Source organism: Mercenaria mercenaria, unplaced genomic scaffold (assembly GCF_021730395.1).
Source record: "Mercenaria mercenaria strain notata unplaced genomic scaffold, MADL_Memer_1 contig_1221, whole genome shotgun sequence".
NCBI classification, from domain to species: domain Eukaryota; kingdom Metazoa; phylum Mollusca; class Bivalvia; order Venerida; family Veneridae; genus Mercenaria; species Mercenaria mercenaria.
Window position 1 is genome coordinate 5,012 of NW_026459204.1, and position 15,165 is coordinate 20,176.

The 15,165-nt window shown below is 37.4% G+C and overlaps 1 protein-coding gene and 1 long non-coding RNA gene across 2 annotated transcripts in view; both read right to left on the reverse strand.

The window, feature by feature from the left end:
• Positions 1-2,483: 2,483 nt before the first annotated feature.
• LOC128551529 (polyadenylate-binding protein 1A-like) lies at positions 2,484-3,788 on the reverse strand. The gene is made up of 3 exons (XM_053532421.1): positions 3,614-3,788; positions 3,051-3,322; positions 2,484-2,774 (listed from the first exon to the last, which is right to left on the reverse strand). The coding sequence occupies exons 1-3, from the start codon at positions 3,771-3,773 to the stop codon at positions 2,499-2,501; spliced, it is 708 nt and encodes a 235-aa protein (XP_053388396.1). The 5' UTR covers positions 3,774-3,788; the 3' UTR covers positions 2,484-2,498.
• A 3,279-nt stretch (positions 3,789-7,067) lies between these two features.
• LOC123563045 (uncharacterized) overlaps positions 7,068-15,165 on the reverse strand; it is a 32,251-nt gene continuing 24,153 nt past the window's right edge. Inside the window, exons 7-8 of the long non-coding RNA XR_008368821.1 lie at positions 9,557-9,688; positions 7,068-7,164 (exon numbers count right to left, since the gene is read on the reverse strand). This is a non-coding gene — a long non-coding RNA (uncharacterized LOC123563045). The remainder of the gene's footprint in view (positions 7,165-9,556; positions 9,689-15,165) is intronic.

Sequence of the window (15,165 nt, forward strand, 5' to 3'; positions counted from 1 at the left end):
CTGTTATCATTGCACTTTAGGACAAGAAGGTCAAAAAATCGTAATCAAGATCAATCAAAAGAATCATGAGTAAATATAGTTGAAATTTTCTTAAAGGTACAGATATGTCAAAATACACCTAAAAATTGGAGGTACCATCCATTGTACCACAGAAAAGTGGTCTCGGTTTTTCCCTACGGCCAATAATAAAGAAGTTACTAAATAAGCTATTATAGTAACATAAAATAAAGTAACCCCTGGGGCTGGGTCAATTTGACCCTGGGGGGTCAAGATTTGAAATTTTTTTTGTAGAGGTCCACTAGGCAATGCTACATGTTAAATATCTAAGATCTAGGCCTTCTGGTTTATTTTTAGAAAATTTTGAAGATTTTTCTATGTACAATCAAGTAACCCCATGGGGCGGGGTCAATTTGACCCCGGGGGTCATAATTTGAAAAAATTATGTAGAAGTCTACTAGGCTATGCTACAAGTTAAATATCTAAGATCTAGGCCTTCTGGTTTATTTTTAGAATATTTTTTTAGATTTTCCTATGTAAAATCAAGTGACCCACTGGGGCGGGGTCAATTTTAACCCCGGGGGACATGATTTGAATAAATTTTGTAGAGGTCCACTAGGCAATGCTACAAGTGAAATATCTGAGCTCTAGGCCTTCAGGTTTATTTTTAGAAAACTTTTGAAGATTTTCCTATGTAAAATCAAGTGACCCCTGGGGCGGGGTCAATTTTGACCCAGGGGGTGATGATTTGAACAAATGTTGTAGAGGTCTTCTAGGCAATGCTACATGTGAAATATCTAAGCTCTAGGCCTTCTGGTTTATTTTTAGAAAATTTTTGAAGACTTTCCTATGTAAAATCAAGTGACCCCTAGGGTGGGGTCAATTTTGACCCCGAGGTCATGATTTGAACAACTTTAGTAGAGGTCCACTAGGCAATGCTACATGTCAAATATCTAAGCTCTAGGGCTTCTGGTTTTTGAGGAGAAGATTTTTTAATATTTTCCTATGTAAAATTAAGTGACCCCTGGTGTGGGGTCAATTTTGACCCCGGGTGTCATGATTTGAACAAATTTTGTAGAGGTCCACTAGGCAATGCTACATGTCAAATATCTAAGCTCTAGGCCTTCTGGTTTATTTTTAGAAATTTTTTGAAGATTTTCCTATGTAAAATCAAGTGACCCTGGGGTGGGTCAATTTTGACCCCGGAGTCATGATTTGAACAATTTTAGTAGAGGTCCACTAGGCAATGCTACATGTCAAATATCTAAGCTCTAGGGCTTCCGGTTTTTCAGAAAAAGATTTTGTAAGATTTTCTTATGTAAAATCAAGTGACCCCTGGGGCGGGGGTCATGATTTGAACAAACTTGGTAGAGGTCCACTAGGCAATGCTTCACACCAAATATCTAAGCTCTAGGGCTTCTGGTTTTTGAGAAGAAGATTTTTAAAGTTTTTCCTTTCGGTTGCCATGGCAACCAGAGTTCTGCATGGAATTCAATTCTTTGAACAATTTTGAAAGGGGGCCACCCAGGGATCATTCCTGTGAAGTTTGGTGTAATTCTGCCCAGTTGTTTTCAAGAAGAATTTTTTACAAATTGTTGACGGACGACGGACATCAAGCAGTCACAATAGCTCACCTTAGCTAAAAAGGCCTATTTTTGGGTAATTCAAGGGCCATAACTCCAAAATGCCTGGACCGATTTAGCTAGTTATCGAACTTAGCCGAGGTCTCATGGTCAAACACATTTTGTTCAAGTTTAGTGAAGACCAGATGAGAAATGTTCGACTTAAGAGTGTGGACAAGAGTAAAAAGGTAATTCATGGGCCATAACTCAAACATGCCTGGACCGATTTGGCTAGTTATCGAACTTGGCCGAGGTCTTATGGTCAAACACATTTTGTTTAAGTTTGGTGAAAATCGGATGAGAAATGTTCGACTTAGAGTGCGGACAAGCTTTGTGACAGACACACAGACTGGAGTAAATCAATATGTCTCCCACACCACTGTGTGGTGGGAGACATAATAAAGGCGGTTATTTTAATATTATGTTGAAGTGTCTTCAAAAAACTGTCGCAATCAATTACATGAATGACTAGCTACCTGACAGTAACCTGTAAATTTGCAAAGACAAAATTAACTTTTGCTACTGTTCATATGAGGTTTATAATAAATGTACCCTAAAATTGATTAAAACAGCATTATCATGCATTTCAATACTGCAGATGCTTATTGAAACCCACTTTCATGTATACCCATACAAGTACAAAAGCTCAATCTCTCCAAATACAAACCAACAATTAACAATATATATAACTCTTTTAACACACTGAAGATTTTCATGCAGGGCATTCTCAGTACCTTGAATAGAGCACTGTGTGCTCAAGTGAGCTAGAAAGGCTGCAGATGTCTTTTGCACTTCTGCAAGCGTTATCAAGATGTTGTAATTCATTTCAAAATTCAAGCTTGGTTTGGGACACTAGTAGGATTTTATCCAAGCCCACCTCTATTTCACTGTATATAACTTTGTATATAATTTTTGTAAGCAAAATCTCACCTTGGCTTTCAGAGACTCGGTTGATTCCAACATGTGCAGCAACTCGGAGTTGTCGATCTCCAACAACATGCCTGTAATTTTACCCGCAAGGTCTGGGTACATACGCTGGATGAGTGGGAACAGACGTTCTCCCAACATCTGCTTCTGTTCCTGGGGAGGAGCAGCTGCCAACATGGAGGCAGTTAGAGCATCCTGGCCTGGTACAACAATAGCCTGGCTCTGCTGCTGCAAATCACAAAAATAAAATACATATGATTTCTCATTTCATAGTGCAAGGGAGCTGACAAAATTGTTACTATGCCACTGAGTTTTTAAAACCAATTGTGAGTCTAGCTTCAATTCCTAGAAAAATTTCAATCCATTGATAATCAAGACAATCTGCTAATCATTTGAATAAGTTTTGTCGTAATTTCTTCAATGTAAATAGCTAGTTAACTAGCCTTGTTCAAAACCTTACTGTTTTTAAGACAATCAACTGCCGTTAACGGAAGTTCATTTTACCTGTGGCCTGTTGTCCTGGAACTGACTGTACCCTGGTCTAGCACCCTGGGGCATGGTTGGGGCCTGTGGCTGCTGGGGTCTTCCTTGCATCGAGCTCTGAGGCATGCTCATCCCTGGTCGAGCCCGGGCTGTAGGCTGGCCAGTGATTGGTCTGGCATTCATGGTGGATGGCCTCATTTGCTGCTGAGCACCTGGGCATCCGCCAGTGTTGGCTGATGCTGAAGGTCTTGGACCTGGTCTCACTGGTCCACCTGGCATAGACTGGAAGCTTGCTGCAATTGTTGCAATTTGTGAATTAATTCCTTTCTCAAGTTTTCAGCAGGTTTTTAAACAATTCAGAGATAACTATACTAATTGTTTTTCAATATTCATTCTTCAGGCCTGGAACTCACAGCAAAAATTCGGAAAAATCAACTTTCCAAAGCTTGACATACCCTTTTTCAACAATGTTATATAGAGAAATTCTGGCAGTCAAAAGCCTGTTACTGGGACCATTAATGAAAAATCAAAGCCTTATTTAGTTTTCTGATGTTATGTAATCAATCACAAAAAAGTACACTTACTTCCGCCTGGTTGTCCTGTAGGTCTTACAGTCTGCCATCGAGGTCCAGCTCTCATCTGCGGGATCTGGGTAGGAGCAAAGTAACTGGCTCTGGCAGCACCAGGGTTCATTGTTGGTACGAAGTACCCAGCACCTCCGCCTGGCTGGAACACTTGACCCATCTGCTGAGACTGTAAAATACATCATGCATTGAAATTTGTTTTTATGGAATTGTTTGATACTGGCCTTGTGTGATTTATTTATTCACTTATGTCAATTCAAGAAGTTAACCAAACCAGTCTGAATCTAGTTCTTCACAATTGCCAACAGTAAAACATCGTAGCATTCAGGCTCTTGACATTTTGTAGAACTTCAAAAGTTTTCCTTTTATCTAATGTAATTTCAGGTTTCACCAGTGTTTAAAAATCTGGAGAAGTCAGCACTTTCCTCATCTCCTTGCAACCTCTAGAAGTCAGTGTTTTACTGCTGTAACTTTGCCCATGCGTGGAAGAGGGATTTCAATATCCTTTATTGCTTTCGCTTTTATCAAAATGTTACACAGCATTTGCCTCACCAGGTGGTCAAACTCTACATCATGTCTATGTTCTGCCTAAGCTAAGCTACATAATTTTGAAAGGCATGTTCAGTTTATACCAAAACATTTCTTTATTTTTAAATAAACATGAAAAATTTCGAATTTTCATCAACAGAGATCCCAAATCTTCAAGTGAAACACTTGAATTACTTGACCAATTTCCTTGCTAACATAATTATACTATAAAAGCAAATATTTTCTCGAGGGTTTCTTGCGAAAATTAATCCTCGCATAAATATTCACCATTAGTATAAATTAATTAATTCAAATATGATACCATTTATACAATTTCACAAATATTATACCTTGAAAACATACTCAATTTCCAAATTGTGAAATTCTGACCCAGCGAAAATATGTGCTTTTACAGTACTTATAGTGTACCTCATTTCTTGTTAAACAAAATATAATATTACAAGACTTCTAACATAAATCACCAGTCCATATTTCTAATTTACTCTCCCTAAATTTTCAATTACAGAGCATAATATACATAAAACTTTGTTCCAAATTCAGACATGTATGCCATATTTCAAATGATTTGAAATATGTCAAAATCTGTTGGATAAAAATCTGTCACAGAATCGCACCATAAAAAGCCTGTGACTTCAGACTTTTGGTATGTGCGATGTTCTGTATATTTGTGTACCCAAACTGGGAGGAGACTAACATCCTGTCAGGCTCCAGGGTTTTTGGGATATAGATTTCTCAAGTTTCTCCTTCGCTGTGAACTGAAAATGCACTTCAAGCAAAGGACAGGAAGTTCATTAGTTACCGTACATCAAATCCTTACTCCTGGGTTACTAAGACTTAAATTTTGTCAAGGGTTAAAAAAAAATTAGACTGTCTTCTGAAAAGCAGTTAATACTGTTTGTTGAAAAGTGGCTTTTTGCAATGGTGTTGAAAAACAATTTACAGAATAAGCCAAAGCTTTCTGTTAGAACAACCACTCAAAGATCTACAGTTTATTCAATGCATGTATCATGAATAGAATTCAACTGCTGTTGTTTGTAGAGCTCTCACAATTTGGGCCAAAATTGTGACCTCTAGAGTGTTAAAAAGCTTTTTCTTTGATTTGACCTGCCTATGCTGGTGACCTAGTTTTTGACCCCAGATGACCCAATATCAAACTCGTCCAAGATTTTATTGAAAGTAACATTCTGACCAAGTTTCATTACGATTGGGTCAAAATTGTGACCTCTAGAGTGTTAACAGTCAAAACAAATCAAACGGACGGACCACGGACACAGGGCGATCACAAAAGCTCACCTTTGAGCACTTTGTGCTCAGGTGAGCTAAAAACAAGAAAGTAGGTCAGTAGGTTACATTCATGGTCACTGAACGTCAGTTTTAAGATCGGTGCGCAAAACTTTACATGTCATCCAAATTGTAAGGCTGATCTTAAAAAACAAGACAGTAGGTCAGTAGGTCACATTCCACATGACCCAGATTTGAACTTGACCTAAAGACCGTCAAGTTTAACATTCTGACCAAGTTTCATAAAGATACAGTCATAAATGTTGCTTCTAGTGTTAACAAACTTTTCCTTTGATTTGACCTGGTGACCTAGTTTTTGACCCCATCTGAGCCACATTTGAACTTGATCTAAAGACCATCAAGATTAACACTCTGACCAAGTTTCATGAAGATACAGTCATAAATGTGGCCTCTAGAGTGTTAACAAGCTTTTCCTTTGCTTTGACCTAATGACATTGTTTTTGACCCCACCTGACCCAGATTTGAGCCTGACCTAAAGATCATCAAGATTAACATTCTGACCAAGTTTCATTACAGGGTTTTTTTTCGGCCGTTTTTATAGCCGTTATTGGGCTATATTCCCAATGCCAAATAGTATGTTTTTTCCCAAAATGAGTGCAAAAATTCCCAATCTACAGTCTGAAAAAAAAATCATCAAAATTGCACAAACATTGACCAAATTATGGACAATTTTGTAATGACAGTATGTTCAAGAGGTTGTACAATGTGAAACAAGTGTATGAGAAAGTGCTTAAACACATCCTTACTTTATTCTATGGGACTGAATATTTCCCAATCTGGAACATTTACGCGTCAAAATTCCCAATTTTGGGGGTATAGGCTATGTTCCCAAAACAGCAAGAAAAAACTCTGCATTAAGATACAATCATAAATGTGTCCTCTAGAGTGTTAACTAGCTTTTCCTTTGGTTTGACCTGGTGACCTAGTTTTTGACCTCACATGACCCAGATTTGAACTTGACCTAAAGATTATCAAGATTAACTGATTAAGTTCCATTAAGATAAGGTTATAAAAGTGGTCTCTAGAGTGTTAACTAACTTTTCTTTTTTGATTTGACATGGTGACCTAGTTTTTGATTCCACATAACCCAGATCCGAACTTGATCTAAAGATCATCAATATTAACATTCTGGCCAAGTTTCATGAAGATACAGCCATAAATGTGGCCTCTAGAGTGTTAACTAGGTTTTCCTTTGATTTGACCTGGTGACCTAGTTTTTGACCACACCTGACACAGATTCAAGATTAACATTCTGACCAAGAATCATAGAGATATTTTCACAAATGTGACCTCTAAGAGAATAAGCAAGCTTTTCCTTTGATTTGACCTGGTGACCTAGTTTTTGGGATAACATTCTAAGTTTCATTAAGATTGTGCCAAAAATGTGACCTCTAGAGTGTTACCAACCAAATTGTTGACGACGGATGACGGACACAGGGTGATCACAAAAGCTCACCTTGAGCACTGTGTTCATGTGAGCTTAAAAGAAGTCTTGTTTTAATATCATTGGCAAAATCCTGATATTATAAAAAAGCATTTAAATCAATCTGTGGTTTATTTGGTATATATATATGTATATTTTTATTATACATACTAAAGTTACCTTTTATCATGCCAGCTCATCCTGTTTACACAACAGGTAAATTTTTCTATCAGAAGGTTGCTGCTTCGAATCCTTGGGAAGGTGTTAGTTTGGCTATCTGTAAGACAAAACATCAGTGAAGTTTTCTTCCTAGTTTATGTGAACAACTTACCAGTTACTTGTAGAAAACAGTAACAAGAGGGCCAAGATGGCCCTAGGTCTCTCACCTGAGTAACACACCATAACAGTGTAACATGTTTTACCTAGTGATTATTCTTACCATTTTTCATCAAGATTGGACCAAAAATGTGGCCTCTAGAGTGAAAACAAGCATTATCTTTGATTTGACCTAGTGACCTAGTTCTTTACCCAACATGACCCAGACTCAATGTTTCCAAGATTTTATGAAAACAAACATTCTGACAAAGTTTCAGAGAGATTGGAGCAAAAAAGTGGCCTCTAGAATGTAAATGAGCTTTTCCTTTAATTTGACCTTGTGACCTAGTTTTTTACCGTACATGACCCAGATTTGAAATCATCCAAGAAATCATGATAACAAACATTCTGACTAAGTTTTATGAAGATAGAATCAAAAATGTGTCCCCTAAAGTGTGAACAAGCTTATTCTTTGATTTGACCTGGTAACCTTGTTTCTGACCCGATAAATATTCATCAGAGATTTCATGCACATCAAAAGAAAAATGCAGCCCCTATTGCATGTACATGGTTTTTCTTTGATTTTAACAGATGACCTAGTTTTTTAACCAAGATGATCCAGATTCGAACTTGACCTTGACCTAGAGATCATCAAGATCTTCGTTTTGACCAAGTGTCATGAAGATATTGCCATAAACGTGGCCTCTGGAGTGATATCAAGCTTTCCCGGATGACCTAGTTTTTGACTCCACATGACCCAGATTTGAACTTTGCCTAAAGATCATCATGAAAAACATTCTGACCAATCTCATTAGCTTCAAACTCCAACGAATGACAACTGTGACTTCAAGAGCTCCTAGAGATCATCAAGAAAAACACCATGAACAAGTTTCATAAACTTAAGATTGGATCACAACTGTGGCCTTTAGAGCTGTTCACAAGCTTTTCCTTTGATCTGGCTTACTGACCTAGTTTTTGAACCCAAATGACCCAGTTTCGAACTTTACCTCGAGTTCATCAAGAAAAACATCCTGATCAAGTTTCATAAAGATTGGGTCACAACTGTGACCTCTAGAGTGTTCACAAGGTAAATGTTGATGGATGACTCACAACGGACAATGACAGATCACAACAACTCACCTTGAGCCCTTTGTGCTCAGGTGAGCTAAAACTTTGTAGCAGAGTTACAAAGGTCCCCTAGCTCGGTAGCGGTGATGTGAAATATTCGCATTTTTCCAACGTTACAAACAAATCATTGGCTGCTGAGGTCGTAATATAAAAGTATTTTATTGTCAGAAAGCATCCTTATTATAATTATGCTTATGTTCTGGCAAAAATAATTGCTAACACTATACACTGTTGTAAATTGATTAATCTCCCCGTCCCTTTTACAGAAATACTGGAGGAGGGGATTTATTCTATAATGTCGAAATGGAGAATGGACCAGACAAGAAAAGACAAAGTAAACCTTCAACTTCTATTTGTGACCTTGACCTTGGAGCTAGTGGTCTGGGTCTTGAGCAACGTATTAAATGCAACCTTTGTAATTTGAAAATCCCTTGATGAAGGGCAGAGTAAAGGACCAGACAAGAAACATACCATGTTAATATTGAACCTCTAAGTGTGACCTTGGCCTTGGCGCTAGGGGTGCCAACTAATTTCAAAATACCTCAGTGAATAGCAGAGTAAAGGACTAGACAAAAAACTTATAATGTTAATATTGAACCCCTAAGTGTGACCTTGACCTTGATGCTAGGGGTGCCAACTAATTTCAAAATCCCTCAATGAATGGCAGAGTAAAGGACCAGACAAGAAACATACCATGTTAACATTGAACCTCTGTGACCTTGACCTTGACGCTAGGGGTGCCAACTAATTTCAAAATCCCTCAATGAATGGCAGAGTAAAGGACTAGACAAAAAACTTATAATGTTAATATTGAACCCCTAAGTGTGACCTTGACCTTGATGCTAGGGGTGCCAACTAATTTCAAAATCCCTCAATGAATGGCAGAGTAAAGGACCAGACAAAAAACTTATCATGTTAATATTGAACCCCTAAGTGTGACCTTAACCTTGACGCTAGGGGTGCTAACTAATTTCAAAATCCCTCAATGAATAGCAGAGGTACGGACCAGGCATGAAACATACCCTGTTAACATTTTACCCCAAAGTGTTACCTTGATCTTAGAGCAAGGTGTCACATTTTTGTGATTACATATTGTCTCATTATAGGGAACATTTCAAAATTCCTTCACTGATGGCTGTGGACCTTACATCTAAAGTCAAACCTAAAATATTGATTTGTTTGCACAAATTCTTTTCAGCAGGTACATACATATACCATATCCTTACATCTTCTTTACCCTTTTCCTTTTATAATTCCTTCAAGGCAATACTGTCATGTGGAACACAAATCTGTGCAAAAAAATGTGAACTTCTTGGTGTGTTTATGGAAAACTGTAGAGCTCTACCTCATATCTTCCTCTACAAAAGAAAAATATTTCCTCACATGATGTACATAAAAGCTGGTTTTTTACTGCAAAGAATATAAGACAATATTTACAATTCAAATGTGTTTCCTATATATGAAAGACTTCATCAATTATATATAACATTTTATAAGTGTTAAGTTTGGAGCATTTCAAGAGTAACAAAGCTCCGCTGGCAGAACTTAATAACACGTCTCAGTGTTATATCAAGTTGTACGTTGTAGCAGTTGTTTCTAAGTGTGTGATGGAAAGCTGTGTTTAAATGTTGTATGTTCAAACAGTTGTTTTCCCAGTTTCAACTTTGTTCTTTCTGAGACTGACAGCAGCGCTGGACCAAATGAAACAAGTGATGGAAAAATTACTGATCTGCAATCAAGAGATCCCCGCTGTTAAGGGGAAAATTCACAGAACAAGACAGCCATAATGGCCCTTAGCTGCTCACCTGACCATAACTATGACCTTGAATATATGTATGCCAAAGTGATCCATGAATGGTAACAAACGTGTTTAGCCTAAAAGAACATAACAGGTTCAAGTGCTCCTATCTGAACAAATCTGAGTGAGGCCAATATACAAATGCTACTGAAAAAGTTTACTGAAGCTCCCCAAAGCAGTTCAAGGAATATAGTCAGATAAAGGTATTTCTTTTTTAATCTCTAATGTCCACTTTTAAGGACCAAATTTCCTTTTTTGAAGAAATTAAAGGACTTTATAAGAATGCTTCAGTCCAAGTCTGTAAATCCATCAAGCTCATAATCAATGAAAGTTGTTCAAATTATTTCTATTTTTAGCTCTAATTTCAGTAAGAAGAGCTAATTGTGTCTGATCGTAAAAAATAAAGAGAGGACCTTATGAAATATTGCTATATAAAGTTTGATACGGATGCATTAAGCTGTTTACGTGAAGAAGTTGTTTATTAATGTATTTCTTTTTTGGAGCTTGCATCTCCCAAAAGGAGTAAAGCATCTCAATTGAATACATTTGATAAACTTTAAGAACCTTATAATGATACTAAAGACCAAGTTTGATGAAAATACATGTACATTCAGCAGGTTCTTGAGGAATAATTTGTTTAAATATTTTTTTTTCTTTTTAAGCGCTAACAGTACATTAAAAAAGTAAAGTGCCCAGATAGAAATCTCTTTGATAGGGGATATTACAATGATGGTATAGAAGAAGTTGGATGAAAAATAAGTCAGCAGGTTATGAGAAGAGCGTGTTCAGGTGTTTTTCTATTTTAACTCTGGCTGCCTCTAGAACTGGAAAATGTTGCTGATATGCACACCTACACTTCACAGTGATCACTTACAAGGTTTTGTGAACTTCATGAAGTGTAAACACTGTAAAATACAACAAGAGCTCCACCAAGCAGGGCAATATATGCCCAAAGGGTTATATCAGAAGAATGGTGCAAAATTTAGAGAACTTGACTGTTGAAACCAAAAGGACAGGAACAACAAAGGGAAGAAATCCCCCTCCCAACAATTCTCTCTAAGTCCACAAAAAAAAATCACTACCAGGTACATATATGTAAAAATACACCTAAAAATTGGAGATACCATCCATGTTGTACCACAGAAAAATGGTCTAGGTTTTTCCCTACGGCCAATAATAAACAAGAGGACCATGATGGTCCTGAATCGCTCACCTCTTCCCACATGACCCGGTTTTGAGTATGACATCAATTTTTCTATTATTTGACATAGTGAACTAGTTTTTGAGCTCATGTGACCCAGTTTTGAACTTGACCTAGACCTTATCAAGATAAAAATTCTGACCAATTTTCATGAAGATCCATTGAAAAATATGGTCTCTAGAGAGGTCACAAGGTTTTTCTATTATTTGACCTATTGACCTAGTTTTCAAAGGTACGTGACCCTGTTTTGAACTTTACCTAGATATCATCAAGGTGAACATTCTCACTAATTTTCATGAAGATCTCATGAAAAATATGGCCTGTAGAGAGGTCACAAGGTTTTTCTATTTTTATACCTACTGGCCTAGTTTTAGACTGCACGTGACCCAGTTTCGAAACTGACCTAGATATCATCAAGGTGAACATTCAGATCAATTTTCATGAAGATCCTTGAAAAATATGGCCTCTAGAGAGATGAAAAGATTTTAATAATTTTAGATCTACTGACCTAGTTTTTGACCGCAGTTGACCCAGTTTCAAACTTGACCTAGATATCATCAAGATGAACATTCAGACCAACTTTCATACAGATCCCATGAAAAGTATGGCCTCTAGAGAGGTCACAAGGTTTTTTTATTATTTGCCCTACTGACCTAGTTTTTTAAGGCACGTGACCCAGTTTCAAACTTGACCTAGATATCATCAAGGTGAACATTCAGACCAACTTTCATACAGATCCCATGAAAAATATGGCCTTTAGAGAGGTCACAAGGTTTTTCTATTTTTAGACCTACTGACCTAGTTTTGACCGCACATGACCCTGTTTCGAACTTGACCTAGATATCACCAAGATGAACACTCAGACCAACTTTCATACAGTTCCCATGAAAAATATGGCCTTTAGAGAGGTCACAAGGTTTTTCTATTATTTGACCTACTGACCTAGTTTTTGATGGCACGTGACCCACTTTCGAACTTGATCTAGATATCATCAAGATGAACATTCAGACCAACTTTCATACAGATCCCATGAAAAATATGGCCTCTAGAGAGGTCAAAAGGTTTTTCTATTATTTGACCTACTGACCTAGTTTTTGATGGCATGTGACCCACTTTCGAACTTGACTTAGATATCATCAAGGTAAACATTCTGACCAATTTTCATGAAGATTTCATGAAATATATGGCCTCTAGAGAGGTCACAAGGTTTTTCTATTTTTAGACCTACTGACCTAGTTTTTGACCGCACGTGACCCAGTTTCGAACTTGACCTAGATATCATCAAGATGAACATTCAGACCAACTTTCATACAGATCCCATGAAAAATATGGCCTCTAGAGAGGTGACAAGGTTTTTCTATTATTTGACCTACTGACCTAGTTTTTGATGGCACGTGACCCAGTTTCGAACTTGACCTAGATATCATCAAGATGAACATTCTGACCAAATTTCATGAAGATCTTTTGAAATATATGGCCTCTAGAGAGGTCACAATGTTTTTCTATTTTTAGACCTACTGACCTAGTTTTTGATGGCACGTGACCCAGTTTCGAACTTGACTTAGATATCATCAAGGTAAACATTCTGACCAATCTTCATGAAGATCTCATGAAATATATGGCCTCTAGAGCGGTCACAAGGTTTTTCTATTTTTAGACCTACTGACCTAGTTTTTCACCGCACGTGACCCAGTTTCGAACTTGACCTAGATATCATCAAGATGAACATTCTGACCAACTTTCATAAAGATCCCATGAAAAATGTGACCTCTAGAGTGGTCACAAGCAAAAGTTTACGGACGGACGGACGGACGCACGCACGCACGCACGGACGGACGACGGACACCGCGCGATCACAAAAGCTCACCTTGTCACTTTGTGACAGGTGAGCTAAAAAAAGATACAGAATAAGTTATTTACAGTAACATAAAAGGGAAGTAATTAAAAAAAAAAAGATTATTGTAAGTGAACAACAGGAGTGCCAGAATGTCACAATATAGGCCTGTCACTGCAAATTTCTTTACACTAGCACATGTATTTGCAAATGGAATTTTAATTTTGTGGTTGTTTACAATGCTATTTTTTTAGTAATTATTGTAATTCTTTTGTTTTTTCTAAGTCCACAAAAAACTCCTTACCAGGTAGAGATACCTTAAAATACATCTAAAATTTGAAAGTAACATCTATGTTGTACCACAGAAAAGTGGTCTTGGTTTTTCACTATGGTCAATTATAAACAAGAGGACCATGATGGTCCTGAATCGCTCACCTGTCCCCACATGAACTGAGTATGACGTCATTTTTTCTATTATTTGACATAGTAACCTAGTTTTTGAGCTCATGTGACCTAGTTCTGAACTTGATCTAGATATCATCAAGATAAAAATTCTGACCAATTTTCATGAAGATCCATTGAAAAATATGGCCTCTTAGAGAGGTCACAAGGTTTTTCTATTATTTGACATAATGACCTAGTTTTTGAAGGCATGTGACCCAGTTTTGTACTTGACCTAGATATTATCAAGGTGAACATTCTCACCAATTTTCGTGAAGATCTCTTGAAAAATATGGCCTCCAGAGAGGTCACAAGGTTTTTCTATTATTAGACCTACTGACCTAGTTTTTGACCACATGTGACCCAGTTTCGAACTTGACCTAGATATCATCAAGGTGAACATTCTGACCAATTTTCATGAAGATCCATTGAAAAATATGGCCTCTAGAGAGGTCAAAAGGTTTTTCTATGTTTAGACCTAGTGACATAGTTTTTGACCGCAGTTGACCCTGTTTCAAACTTGACCTAGATATCATCAAGATGAACATTCAGACCAACTTTCATACAGATCCCATGAAAAATATGACCTCTAGAGTGGTCACAAGATTTTTCTATTATTTGACCTACTGACCTAGTTTTTGACCGCATGTGACCCTGTTTCAATCTTGACTAGATATTATCAAGATGAACATTCTGACCAATTTTCATGCAGATCCCATGATAAATATGGCCTCTAGAGAGGTCACAAGGATTTTCTATTATTTGTCCTACTGACCTAGTTTTTGACCACACGTGACCCAGTTTCGAACTTGACTTAGATATCACCAAGATGAACATTCTGACCAATTTTCATGCAGATCCCATGAAAATTATGACCTCTAGAGAGGTCACAAGGTTTTTCTATTATTTGACCTAATGACCTAGTTTTGGACCACATGTGCCCCAGTTTCAATCTTGACTAAAGATATCATCAAGGTGAACATTCTGACCAATTTTCTTGAAGATCCATTAAAGAATATGGCCTCTAGGGAGGTCACAAGGATTTCCTATTATTTGACCTAATGACCTAGTTTTTGGACTGCACGTGACCCAGTTTCAAATTTGACTTAGATATCATCAAGATGAACATTCTGACCAATTTTCATGAAGATCCATTGAAAAATATGGCCTCTAGGGAGGTCAAAAGGATTTCCTATTATTTGACATAATGACCTAGTTTTGGACCGCACGTGACCCAGTTTCAAACTTGACTTAGATACCATCAAGGTGAACATCCTGACCAATTTTCATGAAGATCCATTGAAAAATATGGCCTCTAGGGAGGTCACAAGGATTTCCTATTATTTGACCTAATGACCTAGTTTTTGACCGCACGTGACCCAGTTTCAAACGTGACTTAGATATCATCAAGATGAACATTCTGACCAATTTTCATGCAGACCCCGTGAAAAATATGGCCTCTACAGAGGTCACAAGGTTTTTCTATTATTTGACCTACTTACCTGGTTTTAGACCGGACGTGACCCAGTTTCGAAATTGGCCTAGATATCATCAAGGTGAA

Bases quoted from the DNA above. Each gene is read 5' to 3' on its own strand.
- LOC128551529 (XM_053532421.1), bottom strand. From the start codon at position 3,773: ATGGGTCAAGTGTTCCAGCCAGGCGGAGGTGCTGGGTACTTCGTACCA. The intron at 3,323-3,613 runs GTAAGTGTACTT...CAACAATTGCAG, and splicing joins TACAGGACAACCAGGCGGAA to CAAGCTTCCAGTCTATGCCA. The intron at 2,775-3,050 runs GTAAAATGAACT...TGTGATTTGCAG, and splicing joins TCCAGGACAACAGGCCACAG to CAGCAGAGCCAGGCTATTGT.